The sequence below is a fragment of the Eulemur rufifrons genome, chromosome 8, assembly GCF_041146395.1.
Source record: "Eulemur rufifrons isolate Redbay chromosome 8, OSU_ERuf_1, whole genome shotgun sequence".
NCBI classification, from domain to species: domain Eukaryota; kingdom Metazoa; phylum Chordata; class Mammalia; order Primates; family Lemuridae; genus Eulemur; species Eulemur rufifrons.
The window spans coordinates 79,861,976-79,881,943 of record NC_090990.1 but is presented as its reverse complement, the minus strand read 5'-3'; the positions used below and the strand labels follow the sequence as shown (position 1 = coordinate 79,881,943).

The following is a 19,968-nucleotide window of genomic DNA, read 5'->3' as shown; positions in this document are numbered from 1 at the left end:
TCCTACAAGGTACTGCAGCACCTCTAAATATTTCCTTGAGTCTGAGGTTACACTTTCCCAGCCCTACCATTTACTTTTATTACCCATGGGATAACTATATCTCTGGCTTTAGGTCCTCATCAATTAAAAGCCTGGATTTCCATTATGAAAATTCAAAGGCCCTACAAGCATTTGTTATGGTGGTGTTGGGTGAAGGGAGGCTAACGCAGAGGAGCGACGAGAAAGAGAATTAAGAAAGACACAGGACCAGAGCAGCGCTAACATGGGAACCCAGTAATTTACATGGACACGGTCTAAGCTTATGAGCGAGGCAACCGTGTTTTGAGTACTAAAAATCTTAGGAACAGCTGAACACATAGCAACCTCAACAGGAGTTGCAGTTACCTCCTCCTTTATTTAAAATTTCAGAAAGTACCTCTGGAGAGGGTTTTTAATGTTTTAATTCACTTTCCCAAATGGGGAAAAGGCCACAATTTTACTCACTATATCAAATTGAAAAAAATATTGAAATAAAATTTACATAGATTAAAATTATGAAATCAAAAAACCCTTATAAACCTAAGGTTTAAGGTTGGATGTCATGAGGTAAATAGAGCATTACAGAGCTAGCTTAGCAGCACAAACTCAGAAACTAAGCGAGAGGAGGCACTAAGGTGACAGACCCAGGAAGGCAGGCTGCTCAGTGTTGACCCAAGCACAGGCATTTCTCATCCAAGGTTGTCCTAAGCTGAATAAATGCACATTTGGCTGCCAGGAAGAAGAGAGGAGTATAGAAGGAATTTGAGAATACCATAATGATTCAAATAAAAGTGAGATTAAGAAAAGATACATTTCAAAAGATTATTGAAAGGCTTAAACTCAGCTTGTCCTAAGAACCAAGTAGCAACTGAATTAAACAAACAAACAAAAAAAGATCTGAGCCAAATGCACATCTTGATAGAGATAAGAGCCTCTGAGGAGCTCAGAACACTTTCAGTTTTCCTTAAGCTGTTCGTGTTAACTGTAGACTAACCTAGATGGGCCAAAAAATCACCTGCACATTCAGTGCCAAAATTGATGCCCTAAAAAACATGTAAATACGTTCTGGATCTAAGCACAATAGGTAGATTCTCCAATGGCTGTGTTTTGCAACCCGCAGGTCACAACCCATTAGTGAGTAGAGAAATCAATTTTATGGGTAAAGACAATTTTTTTAAATAAAATAGAACAGAGTATAAAATATCAGTATTCTTCACACACTGTAAGGTAAAAATGGTTTCATGGACCTTTTATTTCAATTATACATGTGGTGGGTGTGTGTATGTGTACTCAGCTATAATGTTAAATGTGTTTCTTACAGTGGATTATAGTTAAAAAAGCTTGAAAAACTCTGTCCTGAGATACTAGCCCAACCCACTTCATGCCACCCTTGATTCTGCTATTCCCCATCCCTCCTTACACTTAGACCTACCCTAACACAATCTACAGACGACAAAGTAAATATAAGAAGAACTGCTATTGCACCTGGTTGGTACACAGAGGTATCTGGGGTGTTAGCCCCATTGGCCAGAATGAAAGCTCAGAGGCTACCTGGATGACAAACTGCATGACTAATGTGTTTGAAACACTACAATACTGCTTTTTTCTTTTTCTTTTTCTTTTTTTTTTTTTTTGAGACAGAGTCTGGCTCTGTTGCCGAGGCTAGAGTGCTACACCCTCCAACTCCTAGCTCAAGCGATTTTTCCTGCCTCAGCCTCCCAAGTAGCTGAAACTACAGGCAGTACGCCACCATGCCCAGCTAATTTTTCTATTTTTTTGTAGACATGGGGTCTCACTCTTGCTCAGGCTGGTCTCCAACTCCTGGTCTCAAGCAATCCTCCCACCTTGGCCTCCCAAAGTGCTAAGATTACAGGTGTGAGCCACCTCACCCAGCCTACAACACTGCTTACTAACTGGAAAATTCTACCCTTCCACACTATATGTCATTTTTAATCTTCTGCAGACTATTATGGTTTAGATGCAGTGTATTGTCCCAAGACTCGCAGGGTTCAGTTACATCCTGTGACTGGACAAAGCTCCCACCTAGGAACTTAGGGATCTGGATTCTTGTCTTTCTTTTCACTAACTGGGTTTGACATTGGACAAAGGTATCAACTTCTCTGGGTTCAGATTCTTCAACTGAAACATGAGAAAGAAGAACTGGAACAGGGTTCCTCCTAGTGAGTTTCCTATGGAGATACTTCAGCATTCCTGCAAAAGTGGGTCTATTTTTTTTTAATTAACATGTTTATTTTTAAACTAAGAGAAAACAGTAGACACAAAAAATGCATTCAGTATCAGATTTTACCATGGTGCAATTATCAGGCAGCCAAATAACCTCATTTTGCATAAAAGTTAAAAGAAACACCTTCAGTTTCTGTATATATTCTAGTAAACATCTCATTGATTAGGAAGCTTGTAGCTCTGCACAGGGGATATGTGTAAATGTGAGCCTGCTCTGCCCAGATATTTGTATAAAATTGAACACTGATGGCCTCCACTCGGGTAAATGCCAGCTGAAGCCCAGGTGCACATGTATAGGACACGCTGTCACATCAGGCATGGTAAACACACTTCAAGTCACACTCTGATAATGGATAATGTCTTCAGGGCTTTGAGTGCCTCTTTTCTGATTTTTTTTTTTTCCATAATGAATGCACATGGTTAAAATTTTTAAAGATTCAACTCTGATTAAAAATTTTCTAGTATTCCTCTTTTGAGGATTCGAATTACTTCTCACTGAAAATTATTCTGAGTCTGCAAGAATGGCTTTTAAAAAAATTATTGACATTTGTTAGCAACTACTCATATGTATAAATAAGGATTTTCACCTATTTAGAAAAACAGAAATTATGCTGGGGCTAAAATTAAGATTATCATTATACTAATTTCAAATATTTGTATTAATATATACAGTATTAACAAAGCCCATTTGAGTTCTATATAAAACATCTTGTTTTACTAAATAACTTTAAGAAAATTAATAAATGCCTCAAAACACTGTGATTCTTGCTGTTATTTTTACAATTAGTACTGACTTCATAATTTATGCTTAAGCACTCAGCTTTTAAATTACTCCATATTAAACTTCCACAAAACTGTGGAAGATAATCAACTAAGACTTATTTATCAAGTAAACATCCAGTCATTCATTCCACAAAGATTTATTAAGTACTCAGCATGTGTCAGAGTCTGTTCTAGATGCTGGGGCTATGGTGGGGAATAAGACAAAGTTCCTTCCCTTAAAAGGAGAGATAATAAACAGGTAAGTAAATAATTTCAAGTGCTAAAAAAGTACATCCCCTTAATTCACTATATAAATGAAACAGATGTGAGTTTTTTCACATAGAAAGTACACGTCATTCCAATAAGATTCAGAAATCTGTGAATAAATTACTGTAAGCATACATAGTGCATTACTACTAAATATACAGCACTAAATACACTGAATTGTGTGTCTGTGTATGTAACTGTGTATGTCTATATAAATTTGAGAGTTTATTTACACACAGAGGAAGCTTGTTATCAGGATGCCAAAAGGAAAAAAGAAAAGAAAAAAACACTGAAAAGATTTATGCAGTTTAACTTGAGAAACAAACCTTCTACAAATGAAAAGCAAACAGCTAATTTCCCTCGCCCACAGCTAAATGAGACACGCAAGCAGAGCTGGATCAAGAGATGTTATTGCTCTACTCATATACAGAAGACTAACAGAACTCCCAATCTCAAAGAGTATGAAATTGAAAATGCTGTTTTAGGGAGCCTGTTCTGTTTTAAAGCCACCAAAAATACAAGCCTACAAGGATAAAAGACTGTCTGACCCATTTACAGGCAGTATTACAAAAGGGTTCTCACTGATCAAACTATGAAAGGAAGGAACTGAAAACAGGAAAGTGCCCTGCCCCAGTCCTGTACCACCCCTCCCTTCCTCTCCAAAAATTTCTATAGCAGAAGCAAACGCTGTTAGATTTACCAAGAAGACACAAAGAAGGATAACAGAACACTAGTAGCTGACATTCATTATATTAATATTACTGTTTTAATAAATATTGAAACTAAATGCCTTTATTATTTTGAACAAACATTTTTCTCAATAATTTTACCTCTATATGACCTTTTTTTAATCTATAGTTTTTAATGACAACGTAAAGCAATTCTGAAATCACAATTTATGGATAAATTGAGTTAGAGAATAAGAAAAGTAACATACTTGGTCCAAACAATAAAAAGAAAAACAAATTCACAGTTAATAGACCACGTATATCAATGTCCTCCAGTGATTTAAATATATACACACTCTAACCACTTTTATTTTGCTTTAGTTTTAATTCTTTACTAGAGATAAGGTCTCTGTTGCCCAGGCTGGAGTGCAGTGGCACAATAATAGCTCACTGCAGCCTTGAACTCCTCAGCTCAAGCAGTCCTCCCCACCCCAGCCTCCCAAGTAGCTAGGAGTACAAGCCACTAATGGGCCACCACACCCAGTTAATTTTTTTTTCACTTTTTTTAGAGATAAGGGCTCATTATGTTGCCCAGGCTGGTCTCCAACTCCTGCCTCCGGTAATCTTTCCACCTGGACTTCCCAAAGTGCTGGTATTACAGACCTGAGCTACCATGCCCAGCCTCTAACCATTTTTAAAGAATACTGTTCTGAATATAACTTTCTGAATATTTAGCAGACAGCTCAGTGTTGAATAATCAATAGGTCCATTATCAGCAGTTCCAATTAACCATTTTTGTATTCAGGTGTCTAGAACTACTTATTAATATACCATTTTGATGAGTAACAGAACTTAAGGTCTATGGACTTCCTAATTTATCAAGGAAACTGCAGCTGATGGGCATGATTTCTAGTGGTTTGCATCTATTAATAAAAGTTAGAGACAGGTAAATGACTTCCTTTTTTAAAGGAAAAAAACCAATTGCCACTTTTCAACTTTTAAATGGTCCAAATACAGGAAACAAATTTAAAACATGAACCATTCAAACTTAGTAAACCTATAAATAAAACTACAAGAATAATAAACCTCAGACCGGGTGCGGTGGCTCACGCCTGTAATCCTAGCACTCTGGGAGGCCGAGGTGGGCGGATCGTTTGAGCTCAGGAGTTCGAGACCAGCCTGAGCAAGAGCGAGACCCCATCTCTACTAAAAATAGAAAGAAATTATATGGACAGCTAAAAATATATATAGAAAAAATTAGCCGGGCATGATGGTGCATGCCTGTAGTCCCAGCTACTCGGGAGGCTGAGACAGGAGGATCGCTTGAGCTCAGGAGTTTGAGGTTGCTGTGAGCTAGGCTGACGCCACGGCACTCACTCTAGCCTGGGCAACAGAGTGAGACTCTGTCTAAAAAAAAAAAAAAAAAAAAGAATAATAAACCTCACTAATAATCAAAGACATGATTAGTAAAACAATGAGGTAACATTTTTCACCAATTAAATTTCTAAAATTATAATGCTCATTCCCAATATGCAAAGATATATGAAACTGAAGATTTGACATAACACCAAATTTAGTATAAACTGGCTTAATATAATAACATGCCCCAAGAGCCTTAAAAATGCTGATTTTTAAAATCTATTAATCCTACTTCTAGCAATCTAAAGACAAAAATCCATAAAAAGAAACATTTATAATGCAGATGTTTGTCACATTATAAAAATTTTTGAAGGAAATCTAAAATGTTAAACAAGTGATGTTATACCCTCTAAATGGAATATTATTAATATTTGATCATCTGAGTAGCAAATGCCAAAACATGTGGGCTAAATGTAAAAAAGCTCACAAAACTACACTGCAATTACATCTAAAAAATAGTTCACGTTTAGAGTGATGTAACCGAAGGAGAATTTTCTGACTTTTCTTTATAATGTAGTTATGCAACTTTTTAAAGTTTTTTTTAATTATAAGAAAAAAAAAAGACCCCATCTTCTCATTAAATTATCCCCTTTTCACACTAGATTTTTAAAACAAAATAAAAAATCGAAAATAATCTTCTTTCAACCAGAAAAAGCATCATCCTCACCTTCATGCTATTCCCTATGTCTGACAGTCCCTTATCACTTGGCCTGCTGGGACTGGCCATCCTTGACCCTTCCCTCTCTCCAGGTTTGACTCCAGGCCTCCTCCACACCCACACCAGAAGACAGGGGTCATTCACCGTAGTATCTTCAACTCCTAGAGCAAGGCTGTTGTATGATAACAGCTCGAAAAACATGTGTTGAATGAATTCATAATTATCCAAATTTGCACCTACTGCACATTTATTAATTATCTATTGCTCATCTGTGCCGCATTTGAAGCTGTTTTTTCTTTTTCTTTTCTTTTTTTATTCCCCAGAGCCTACCACAGTGCTAGGCAGGGCTCATAGGAGCTAAATATTTACTGAACTAATGAATACCTAACTACACATCTCACAAATTAGAAATTCATTTGGTTTAGTTCTTCCTTTAAAATGCAAATAACATGGGGGAGGGGGCTCATACTCACATCTTCCAGTGAATTACACTAAGCAGTAATCAGATTAACAACCAGCTGAGTGCTACTGAGCAAGGAAGGATTTAGCTACTGAGCAAGGAAGGATTTAAGCCTAAAATGGGATGGTCAGGGGAAGATAAACAGACAAAAGGTGAGGAAGCAGCCATCAGATCTTCAGGGGGTAGCCTAAGTGTCTGAGCCCAGAAGGTCACAGGAGGTAGATTGGCTCAGAAAACTTTTTGGAAGGCCACACAGCTTCCCTGCCCAGAACAACTGGACATTCCTAAGTGCATACAATGCCAGACACCGCACAGATGACACCTTTACATGCAAGACCTCCTTTAGTCCTCACTACAACTAAAATAAGGTGTTATTATCCCTATTTCAAAGATGAAAAAAATCAGAGTTTGGATAAGTTCAATAACTTGCTCAGGACATACAACTAACAACTCGATTCAAAGCTGAGCGAGCCTATGGCTGTGTTAAAGTCACAGCTCTCAGCCACTATGCCAGATGGAGAATGGCTTCTTTGCAATTAGTCATAGACACTGGAGTAGAATATCACTCTTTAGGCCGTTTAAGTAGGCTACAAAATAGATGGCAGACACAGACATGGTTAGAAAATCTATAAACCTCAGCTGTGTCATCCCCAATTCAGACATGACATGTGGTTCAGGCTAGTCCCAGTTAATGCATGATGTAGACCTCTCATTTAGCAAGGCGAGGACTTAACAAGTGGGTTAAGGAAAATACAATGTGGTTACCACCTCTGTTTAAGCTTCCTCCACACAGCTGAAAAGAGAGTCTTAATTCTTTAACCCTGAACTTAATTTTCTAAGCTACACAATCACATTTATTTTAACTTCTCCTCATTCATATGATTTCCCAATTCTTCAGTCATTGTGACCTAATCTAAATTCTCCTGGACCGTCTTGCCATAGGCCTGTGAACCGAAAACAACAGAGTATACTAATGGGGGTACTAGTGAGGACTTTTCTTTAAGCACATGGCAAGAACCTAACTAATTCATATTCATAATCTTTAAAAGCTATCTTCTTCAAACTCATATGAGAGTGTTTGGATGCTATAATGATCTAACCATCCTAACTAAAATTGCACTGAGTGTTGCCCTGGAAGGGAAATACCTTTCTGGCAAAGTGGGTCTCTTCTTAAACCTGAGCCCTCCATTTCAAGGAGCACAATGTCACAGCTTAAAATGGGTACCTATCATCTGTTAAATGTCACTGTAACCTCTGGGGGTCACATCACTGCCAGCAACACTGGCTTTAAGATCACCCACAGAGAAGGGTTTCCTTCTCCATGGATTCCCTACTGAACACGATTGTCTATATTCTATCTCCTCTTAGACCCGCTCGACAGCCCTATGAGATAAAGCATAGAAAGGTTCTCCTCCACTTAGATATAAAGAAACAGAAAGACAGAAGCTTCTGTGAAATATCTGAAGTCATCTTCGAACGGAGAAACCACAAGCAAAGCCCTGACTCTGCAGGCACATCACATTTGCCACATGATGGCACACTCAAAAGTGAGGTACGGTGATGGCTGCACAACAATATGAAAGTACTTAATACCACGGAAATGTACACTTAAAAATAATTAAGATAAGAAGTTTTATGTTATGTGTATTTGACCACAATAAAAAATTGGGAAAATACAAGTTTATTAAAAACAAAAAAGAAAAGAAAAGAAAAAGCAAGGTAGTGATATGACTTTGTATACCAGGCACTACCCTTGGTCTGTGATCTTGGCTTTGACCATTAGCACAGTTGGCCTGTCATTAGCACAAATATTCTGGTAATGGAGAAGGCATCACTTTACATTTTATGTCCAACTTGATCTTTTTCAGAGGAGTTTCCCATATATTGCCTGTTTTCTTTTTTATTTGCTCATCTCATTTTCCCATTATTCATTCATTCCGTTGACACTTATAGAGCACCTTTTATGTGCCAAGCACAGTTCTAAGCAGATACTCAGTGTTCAAATACTGAAATAGTTCCATACCGGTTGGTAAATAGCTGCTGCCCACAGTACCCCACCCCACTCCATACTGGCCACCCTAATCTCTTCCTTGGGACCCCACTCCTACCCTAGACTTCCCATGATTAGCAAAACAGAAAGCCTCCAGGATCCTGCCCTGGCTTTGTGGCCACCTTCCAATTCAATTGGTGAATACCTAGGTCTAATTCCTTGTTAAATATTTTATCACCCCATAGATACAATAATGAACAAAACAGACAAGACCCCTACCCTCTAGTCTGAGAAAGAGATAATGAGCAAGTAAATATGTGAACAAACAAGGTAATAGTAACATGCTGTAAAGAAAATAAAACAGCAAAGGCCTAGAGGGTGATTAGGGGTAAGGGTTACAGGGTAGAATTTGACAGAAAATCTTTTTGAGAAGGTAACATTAGAAGGAACCAGGCATGCAAAGTTCTGAAGAACATTCCAGATAGAAAGCAGAAATATCAAGGCCCTTTGGTGGCAGCAAGCATAGGATTTTCATGGTTAGAAGGCCAGCGTGATAAGAACATCTCACACAAGGAGATCACAGAGGTAGACAGGGACAGATCAGAAAAGATCTTAATGGCATTAGAAGGAGAATAAATTTTATGCCAAGAAGAGTGAGCAATCATTAGACAGATCTGAAACATGGTAATGACAGGATCTAATTTACATTTTTAAAAGATTACTCTGATAATTGTGTGGCAACTAAATTAAAGGGAAGCAAGAATGTAAAAAAGAAGATAACATATAAAGCTGTGGTGGTTATCCAGGTAAAACAATGACAGTGGCTTGGGCTACATGATAGCAATAGAGATGGAAAGATATATTCTGATTCAATATATGATTCATATATAGAGCTGACCAAACTTATGAAAAAGTTTAATGTGGGATAAGGAAACAAAAGAAATCAAAATGACTACTATCTTTTGATTTAGCAAGTCACTAATGGTGGCCCATTTACTACAAAGAAAATGGGGAAATAAATAGATTTGGAGAAAGAAAGAATAAAAATTCCTGTTTTCCCACAATAAATTTGAGATATCATTTATATATATAATGTGGAGCTATCAAACAGGCAGTTGGATATTTGATCTTTGAAATAATCCTGTGAGGTAGATAAGGAAACCCTGGGATTATCCAAATTTTACAAATGAGAAAAATAAGCTTCAGACAGAAAGGCCTGGTTTAATATGTAATATTTTTATTAGTCAATGCCCCTTGAGAGAGGGCTGATTACACATTTTTAAAAGAGGAACAAGTTCACTGTTAAGAACTTTCTGATAAAACACACCTATCTAGTTTGCCCCATATAGGCTATGTGGCTGCTCCAAAGGCAAAGGTCCTTTGCATCCAGAGAAGATTCCCCTATTTTGAGACTTATACAACTAGAAACATTTAACATATGTGACATCTAACTGAGATGTATGAAGAATGCACATAATTGACTATCTTCTTAATTATGTCAACAATTAAAGCACACAGATGATGTGAAGGCATAAAATTTTCTTTAAAAATAGACTGTAATTCTTAGTTTCATTTTTATTAAGAGCTTGTGTCAAAAAGCTTTCTGGGGATCGCATTTCTAAAATTAGAAAAGAAAATCAATTTGGAAATGACCAATACAAGAATAATCACTTTACACTGCTTCTCAAGACTGTGACTAGTGTGTAAGACAAGCTCATGCTGTACTCAGCACTTCCTCCACCATGCCGGGACTGCTTTTTCTCCCTTTGGTTGCTTTAAAGTGGTGGAAACTTCTGCATTAGAAGACATATTTTAGCACAGAGTATTTTATCACAAGCTCAATGCATCTATTATAACTAAAATTCCTTTCAAAATTCTAGAGGTACCCTGCTGAAAGACCGCACCAAACAAAACAGGAAGGATAGGAGTCAAAAAGGAAAGATGAAAGAGAAGGGACAAGGGAAGGAAGGAGGGAAAAAGAAATGAGAAGAACAGCAGATGACCTCTTCTTGATGGCAATCCTTTACGACAAAGGATCCACAGATAACATGCTAACAAAGCATTGCAAACCCCTGCAGGAAAGACATGCTTGTTTACAGAGCATGAATCCAGAGATGACATAGGCTCTCTATATTTTAGTCACAGTGTCAATCATGAGTTTCAAATGAATAGTAATTATCAATGTACAGTAAAAAGATAAACATGCCTGCTTACTTCAACTTACCAGCACTTCATGGAACCTCCATGCCAACAGCCAGCTTTTCATGTGTGCTCTTAAAATAAAAGCAATAGCCTGGCTGGCGCTACAAATAATCCTAGCATCCTAAGAATTGGAAGGAAATGTAGGAGTCATTACATCCAACCCTCTCATGTTACAGATAAGGAAACTAAATAAAGCTAAGAGAGATAAAGTCGATCATCACAGAGCCCCTTCAGGACGAAAAACTTATTTTTCTGATTCTTAGCAACGGTTCTTTGTACTATACCATGCTACCATCTACAGAGCAAAAAAGAAACAGCCCAACAAGGGATGGCCCAAGGCTTTGCTGCAGCCACGTTAAGGGAGGATAAGTGGGCAGAGATGGGTTCCTCAGTGCTAGAAGCAAGGCCCCAGCCCCAGCCTGGCTGACAGCCTGTCATTCTGCTCAGCCTCACCCTGCAGCAGTTGACAGCCTTTCCAACAATACCATTGGGCTTTTTCTCTCTGCAGCTTTTGGTTTGATGTGGCAGAGTTTGATGTCCAGTAGCTGGTGCCCCCTCCATCAAGGTCCTTAGAATAAGGCCCTTGAAAGGCCACATAGCAGTGTTGCTTCCAAGGCTTCAGAGGAGCACAGGCCTTCCCCAGTGATGAGGGGAAATGACACCTCTCTTCTCCCTGCCTTTATACCAGCATACTCCTAACTGGATAACACACATATCCTGGAAAAGATATTACAGGTAGCAAGTATGTTTTAGTCCTGATGGTTTCTACCTTCTATGTTTTTGCCCAGTCCTAGCATATATAGAAAATTCCAGAAACATCCACTTCAAAACTCTGTAGCATGAGTCATGTGGAATTCATATTGACATTTTAATGCATGCAGAGAACAAAATTTCTAATCAAAATTACTTTTAAAAAGTCTTATCTAGTTATTAGGGAGGCTATAATATATGCAGGATTTATACTATTTGCCCATTATTGCAAATACTTGCATAGATGAAGGAATGGATGACAAAAATAATAATAATCCTCCACTGTACAATCTAGAATTTCCTCTTCTCCCAAAAAAGCAACAACTCAACTGTCTTTAAAAATCTTCCATAATATTATATTTTGTTCATACATACACACACACACACACACACTATATATATATATATTTTTTTTTTTTTTTTTTTCCTGGAAATGTCCTTGCTAGACACTCTTTTTATTAAAACACCTATAACAACTGTGGAATCCAAGCTACATAGGGCAGTTCCAAGATTCTCTCACTGACTACTAGAAAATAAAATCTAGACAGTAACACTCCCTCCACGCTAGTCTGCATTTCCCACTCCCGATCAGTTCTCAAAATGCTAATAATCTCCACCATCTCCCAATCCCACCGAAAAAGTGACCTGGATTTTAGTTGACAGCATTGGCATTTGACTGGCCTGATTATAGAAAATAATGAAAATAAAGAAAATACTTACAGCATAGGCACCTATCAAAAATGCTGCATTTGCTCTTTTCCGTTGGTCAAAACAGGTGTAGTGCACTATTTTCTTTCTTGATAAACTGTATGACTAGAAACAGGAGATAAAAAAAAAAAAGGGTTACAATAACCATAGAAACAATGTTAAAATATACACAAGATAAATATCACCTCTTAAATTTCAAGATGTGTCACAACCTGTAAACTTTAATCACTTTCAACTTTAATTTCTATGGCATTTGGACATGAGCATTGGGGGCTGGAAGATTACTAGCTCAGACTTTTTATAGCCCAATTATGATATAAGAATCAACAATATAACAAATATCTTTCTCTCCAAGAAAAGAAATTCATATGGTAAGAAATAATTAAATTATTGGCATCTCTATTAGCAGGAACCATTTTTATGATTTATTCTTGATCTCATATATAAAATTTATTCACCCTCTTTTACTCCCTACATGCCACTCCCACTCCCAGGAAAGTTACCTATACTTTTCATATTGTACAGTTTGTTTTTAAAGGTGTCAACCAGTCTGTTGTCTTCTCTAATTTTTTTTTATTTTTAGAGACCAGTATCAATACTTCCTTTCTAAGATGTTCTGCAATAATCCCCTTTTAATTATCTGAAAATAAATGGATAACAGGAAAAGATGAACCATCAAAAGGACTATATTAGCAAACATCTTAATAGAATATCCATATATTAAATATCCTATATTCAATAGCCTATATATCCTATATATGATATCCATATATTAAATTCATGCATTCAAACAAAAAGTTTTTAAGCACCTGCTGTATGCCAGGCAATATGCTGCATGCTCAGGTATTTAACTAAATCCAAAATAATCAACATGGTATGTTGTATACATGCTAAACAAGAAAAGAAGTAACAGAAAAGATCTGTTAAAACGAAATCAAATTATCAAAACTCAAATAAATATAAGACAATGAAAACATGGATGCAACTCAGTGACATTTGCTCAGTTCCTCATATTTCAAAAGTTATGGTATGTTGACAAATGGTTTTCAAAATACAGGCACATAAGTACATTTTAGTATTTGTCTATAAATTCATAGTGACTATACAAGCAGCTTTTTATACCTTATACATTGAACACAACATGCAGAGAATCCCTGCTTTTAGAACCCCTTTAAAAATGTAAACAGACCTTAACTACATACTCTTCTCTACCCTGCTATTGTCTACAAAGAAAAGAAACATTTCCGACTCTGAAGAATATTCTAAGATGAAACTGCTACATTGTGGCTTTAGCTCATAACCACAGAAAATGTAGCTAGTAGCTACATGTACCCCAGGAATGAACCAGGAAGCCTTCATCATTCCAAATCAGGCCTTTCATTGATAACCAAGAATCACATTTTCTGAAAATGGTAGTCCCCTTTTTAATTGAACTTTAAAAAATTAGTGTTTGACTCAAAGAAAATCTCTTATTACCAATGCCCTTATTTTCTGACCGGCTTGTGAAAATATTCCTATGAAATAGAGAGAAAAAAAGTTCAATATTTTCTTTAATTCAGCTCAGTCAAGTTAATGCACTAAAGTTATATAAAGACTACAAGATTACTACCAATGGTGCCTACACTTGATTCCTTACTTTCTCAATATAGAACTACTGACTTTCTGGACATTTCCTCTTTCTGTTTTATTTATTATTTGTTTGTTGGGTGATTGGTTGGTTTTGCCACTTACTGTTCCCCTCCCATAAGTTATGTTTGATTTACCACAAGAGGAGTAAAGTCTCTTCCGACCTAAGCAACTGTTGTTGTCTCTGAATCCCAAATACCTAAAGACTGCCTTACGTAGGCCAGCCTCTCCATAAACACAAATCAGGCTGAGCATAAGGACTCACCAGCTCTTCTGGCTCCTAGCCTCTCACTATTTACATTTCCTGCTTCCCTAAAATACTTGTGTGAAAGAAAATTATCAACAATCTATCTTGAAGTTTGGATTATCTGGGTTTTGTTTGTTTGTTTGTTTGTTTGTTTGTTTTGAGACAGAGTCTCACTCTGTTGCCCTGACTAGAATGCAGTGGCACAATCATAGCTCACTGTAACCTCAAACTCTTGGGCTCAAGGGATTCTCCTGCCTCAGCCTCCAGAGGAGCTGTGACTACAGGTGCATGTCACCACGACCAGCTATTTTTTTCTATTTTTGGTAGAGATGGGGGTCTCACTCTTGCTCAGGCCAGTTTCAAACTCCTGGCCCCAAGCCATCCTCATGCCCTGGCCTCCCACAGTGCTAGGATTACAGGTGTGAGCCACCATGCCTGGATTATCTGTTTCGATGCTCTTTTCTACTAAGAATTTAGGTTTCATAACGAACTACTGTTACCATTTAATAATGTGGAATTGTGTTTATTTTATAAATCTGTTTGCCAAAGTGGCAACTCATATAACTTTTGTTTCATCACCGATGCTCATTTCTTGTTTGTTTGGGGGCTTGGGGGGAACCCTTTTGTGTTTGCTTGCTTTTTGTTTTCTCTTAAAGTATATGGAATACGGACACCATTCTGGAATAGGAAGCAGGAAGCTAAAAGACAGAATTCTGATAGAGATCTTTTCACTGCATACCTATAAATATTTTTTAAGGAAAAAAAAGAGCTGCCTTATTCTCCCATAAACTAAACCATACCCAACCATGGGAAAAAAATACTTTTTAAGTAAATATAGTGCAAACTAAAATTTTAAAGATTTTAGAAAAATTGTTTAAACTTTACAAGCTTTCAGAAATTACATCAGATAAAGAATGGCTTTCAAAAAGTCTACGTAGAAATTTTAACTACTTAAAAAGATTTCCTATGAGAAGCCACCTACAGAAAGTAAACATAATCTTTTTTTTTACTTTTTTTTTTTTTTTTTTGAGAGCTTCCTAACCGGTTTTAGGAAAAAGTTTAAAGCTCCTAACATTTACCTTGCTTAGATTTTTTTGGAATTCAATTTTCTCAGTTACATCTCAAAAGCACTACAGGTAAGAAATAATCTGCTCAGCAAAGCTCAGACAATATCTCCTGGATCAGACCACTAAGAGTACAGTTGGCTCGAGGAATCAAAATTAATTCAAAGTGAATGAAAACAGAGAAAAATTTTACATACTGTAGGTCCGTCCTAATTTCCCTCCTTACCACAACCAGGTCTCCCTCTTATGGTCACCCTGCCCCATAGTTTAATACCAGTGATGCTGTTCAACAGAGGAGATATTTGGGTAACAGAATGAAAAATTTCAGGGATAACAAAACATTTTGTCAACTGTTTAGCTCATGTTTATATGATTGAGCTGATATACAAAAACTCTTTTAATGTTTTTTTCCTCTCAAATATTAAACATGCCCCTCCCTTAAAAAAAAATACTTATTTATTATCAGAGGACCTAAAACAAACAGTATCAGTGGAGACACTGATGACTAAATCAGCTTTAGAAGAACATTAACTCATCTTCCCAGATCTTTCATGAAAGAACTTTATAATACAGGGAAAGAAAGTCACATTTGGAGATAATCAGATTCTAGTTTATAAATTAAGCCAGTAGATGTCTTCTCAGATTCTGCCCTAGTACCATGCCTCCAAACCGGACAGCAGCCCCTTCCTTAATCTGGCCTGTCTCCTCTGCAGCCTGGTATACTGACCCAGCCCTTCAAGAACACTTGCAAAGTAATGCCATCATCACTGGCTTTTCAGTGAGCAATATGCTCTATTACAGACTCTTTTTGCTTTATATGAGAAGCTCAGAGGTTACAAAACAAAAACACTGCGTGCAATAGCAAAGTGAAGTTAAAAATTGGTCAAATAAGCAGGATAAACCCATAACTGTTCCACTGAACTAGATAATTTGTGTACATCTCAATTATGAGGCCATAACAAGTTTCATGGTTCAGAATTTAAATAATTGTCAGGTTGAATTGGTCAATATTACTAAAACTTTTTAGAAGTAAAAAACTAAATCTAAATTGAAACTATATTTTATTATTATATTATTGTATTACATTTCATCCTCTTAAGAGACTGGTTCAGAATCACCTAGAGGGCATTAAATAACAGATTCTCACCTCCTGAGAATCTGGGTCAGTAGAGCCTAAGAATTTGCATTTCTAGCGGGTTCCCAGGTAATGCTGACACTTCTGGTCCAGGGACCACACACTGAAATCCACTACTCCAAGATATTGCTAAGTTGTGGAGAAGAGCTGCATAAACATGTGACTGGTCCCACTCCTGGAAATGTCTTATGTGGATCCTAAAACACTGTCCATCTGGTCAAGTAACCCCAAAAGAACTTTAAATTCTTATAAAGGAATTTCAAATAATGCCATAAGCCTTTTAAAAACATGTTACAAAATGCGCATTTCTCCAGATTCCTCAAAAAACTTGATTACAATTTGTAAATCATGCATTCCATGTGATAACAACTTAGGAACAAGTTCTTTTAATGATTCCACAATTAAGCTGTCTTAAATGGCATTATTCCACAGGTTCCAAATTCAGATGTTCTCAGGGGCCAAGAGTTTGAAATGGGGCAGTTGGCAAACTAGAAAAGCATTCCCTGTCCAAAGCACACTAAGCTCCAACCTGCTGCTCCCAGGCAGGGATCTGGGCCCAGAATTGTCAGATATTGCAATATTTAAAAGAAGCCAAAAATCTAGAATTTTTTGGAAGTTTTCATAAATTGCAGATGTTGACTATGAATTTGAATTTTTTTAAACAGCATTCATGCCCAACAAAACACATCTATGGACCGAATGCAGCCCACAGGTAACCAGTTTGCTGAATCTGGGTGCCAGGATACTGTGGCTGAAGAAAGTTCTATTGGTTCTATCAGCATGAATTGAGCAGCTGTTGTGTGTCAAACACTGCTAAGCAATGAGGTGACAGGGGAGGGCGACTCTGGTCTGTAGCCTCATAGGTTCACAATCTAATGACTATTTGATACAAAATATTGGCCAAAGCTTATTATAAACATAAGAGAATAACTGCATAGGGATGCATTCACAGCACACAAAGACCAATGAAATGATGTTAATTACAGGTATAATAATTGTTACATTTAACAAGGCCAAAACAGGCCAGGCGCAGTGGCTCACGCCTGTAATCCTAGCACTCTGGGAGGCCAAGGTGGGAGGATCACTTGAACTCAGGAGTTTGAGACCAGCCTGAGCAAGAACGAGGCCTCACCTCTACTAAAAATAGAAATATTAGCCAGGTGTGGTGGTACATGCCTGTAGTCCCAGCTACTCTGGAGGCTGAGGCAAGGAGGATCCCTTGGGCCCAGGAGTTTGAGGTTGCTGTGAGCTGGGCTGACGCCACAGCACTCTAGCCTGGGCAACAGAGTGACTCTGTCTCAAAAAAAAAAAAAAAAACAAGGCCAAAACAATAGTAGATAACAGATGGGATTTAGTATTAAATATCTATCAATTAACATAATCAATCCTATAGAAACTTCTAGATTTGTATTGCTTACCTGAGAGTCAAAGTTATGCCCCTCTTATGTAAATCAGGCTAAGTGTATAATATATCAAATAAATATTTAATTGTACTTGTAAACCGAAAAACAATGACTGCTATAATAGAATAATACAAATTAAGATAAAGATATGGAGCCCAGACAGACAATTTCTATCTCAGAAAGGAAAGCTCTGTAAAAGGTTGCACTCCTTGTGAAAAACAAGCCACAGCAAGTCAGAGAGAGAAGAAAACGATGATAAGCTACCCAAATAACAAACAGGCCAGGCCATCCTTGGTTTATGGTAACAAACACAAATCATGCACTTGATCAGCTTAAGTCAGGAGACCACAAACTGTGTTACCCATTCAACAATAAAAGGTGATGCAACCAAGCTTAAAACCAAAAAAATAAAAAATAAAAAAGTGTTAATGGTCAATTCAAAGTAACAAGAAACACAGAGTTTAAGCAGCCTTTTGGAAAAGTCATTTGCCATGCTTAAAAGTAAAATCTTCAAGTTATTTGGTTAGAATGCTGTGTTTAATGAAGCGGTATGAATCAGTCTGACTGAGTTAAAGAAGATATTAGTGCAGCCTGGATAAAATGCTCTTCAATAAAAAAGAGAGCCCATGCACTTCCCTAAACAAGCAAGCTCTGCCAATAATGGCAGTCTGATTAAGTAGATCACAGCACAGGGACCACGATGACCAAGGCCCCATTCTCTTACAGGTGACTAGGCTAGCCCAGTAATGGCCACAGCAATCAGCATCTCCATAGCAATCAGTGGTCATCTCACTGCAAAAGCGATAAAATGAACAGGTCTTCCTGTGAGCAGCCGTGACCTTTACATGTTTTACCTCCAACTTTCTCAGGAAAGGAATATTCTTGAAAATTTTCTTTGGCTGTACAAAACAAAATATGGTTTATGTTTTTATTTAGTGCTATGATAAACTCGGGTGAATAGTTTCTTTAAAAAAGAAAAAGATGTCTTTATATGGTCCATTTTGTCTCAAACCAAATACATTTCATTAATGAAATAGCACATTTCATTAAAGTAGAAGTCAAAATGTCAGAGAAAAGTTCCTCATAAAGCTTTGATCATGTTCATAACTACTGAAGGCATGTGGGCATTTTCTATAAATGGGGTTCCTCTTGTCTGAGGATCCCCGAATGGGCAGAAGAGGTCCATGCCTTGCCAACTCTGCATATGCTCACACCCATGAGAGTTAACACTGCTTTGGACCTCTTTAAATTACGTGAACTAGCCCCGGAATGTAGCTTGCTTTTCCTCTCCCAAAGCCCACGAACCTGAAACAGAAGAGATCCACGTGAAGAAATCTCAACATGTTGAAATCTCGGCATGTTTTTATAGTTATAATAAGAGGGTGGTCTAATCAAATCAAAAGAGTACTTGTGTACAACCACCTGATACGGTGGCAGGTGCCTGGTTTCCAGGATAGGATTACTGCACTGATTCATTCAGCAACAAGGACATTCCCTGGGCCCCACCATCTGCCAGGTACTTCCAGTGCTTCAATACAATCATTCATTTCATGATGTCCACCCCCTGCCCCTTTTACACTGAAAGGACTATGTGGGATGTTTTGTACATTTCTGTGAATATTCTTTTAATCCTTTTTAAAATAGTCCTCGAGATTACTGTAATTATCCCATTGATTCATAACAGCAGGTATTAAAATAAAAAAAAATCACTGCCCTAGAAACTGTCCCTTTTTTTCAGAGATGTTTTTCCCTCCCAAGCTGGGGTTTTATTTTTCTCTGAGGAAAAGTGAAATCAATAATTAAAACTATATTGACTATTTTAGGAAAAGCCAGTTCAATCATATTACATTTATAAAACTTTCAGATTATTAAATTAGTAATTAAAAGATATTTTTAACTAATCAAGTTTGGAGATTATATTTGGGTTTTTTGTTAAATACCACAATTTGTCATTTATTAATACAGCCTTCTCTTTCAGGGGCCCTTATATTCTAAAGCCCAGTGTTCTTAGCATTGTCTGTGCCAAGAATCCCTCGGAGAACCTGTCAAAAACCTATAGATCCACCAGAAGAAAAATGTAAATATACACAAAATTTTGTAATTTTAAGGGTTTATGGATTCCTTGAAATATCAGATTAATAAGTCAGCCCATCAATCACTGATGACATTTTACATTAAATAACATACCCAGTTTTATAAATTGTTCTCACGTCAATAAATCTTCTCTCTTTTGATTGCTTCCTCCATCACAGTAACTATTGACCAGAAATAGCAAACTGCAATCTATTACTGCAAAACTCGTAGCATTTATTAACACGATTTTTAAAGTATAGTTTAAAATAAGTAG

At 37.1% G+C, this 19,968-nt stretch overlaps 1 protein-coding gene across 4 annotated transcripts in view; it reads right to left on the bottom strand.

Annotated features, from left to right (window-relative positions):
- Positions 1-19,968, bottom strand: part of CDC14A (cell division cycle 14A) — a 169,242-nt gene that overhangs the window by 115,843 nt on the left and 33,431 nt on the right. For all 4 annotated transcript variants that reach the window (XM_069478288.1, XM_069478290.1, XM_069478289.1 and 1 more), the window contains exon 4: positions 12,159-12,251. In XM_069478288.1, the coding sequence (XP_069334389.1) occupies positions 12,159-12,251 (93 nt within the window). The remainder of the gene's footprint in view (positions 1-12,158; positions 12,252-19,968) is intronic.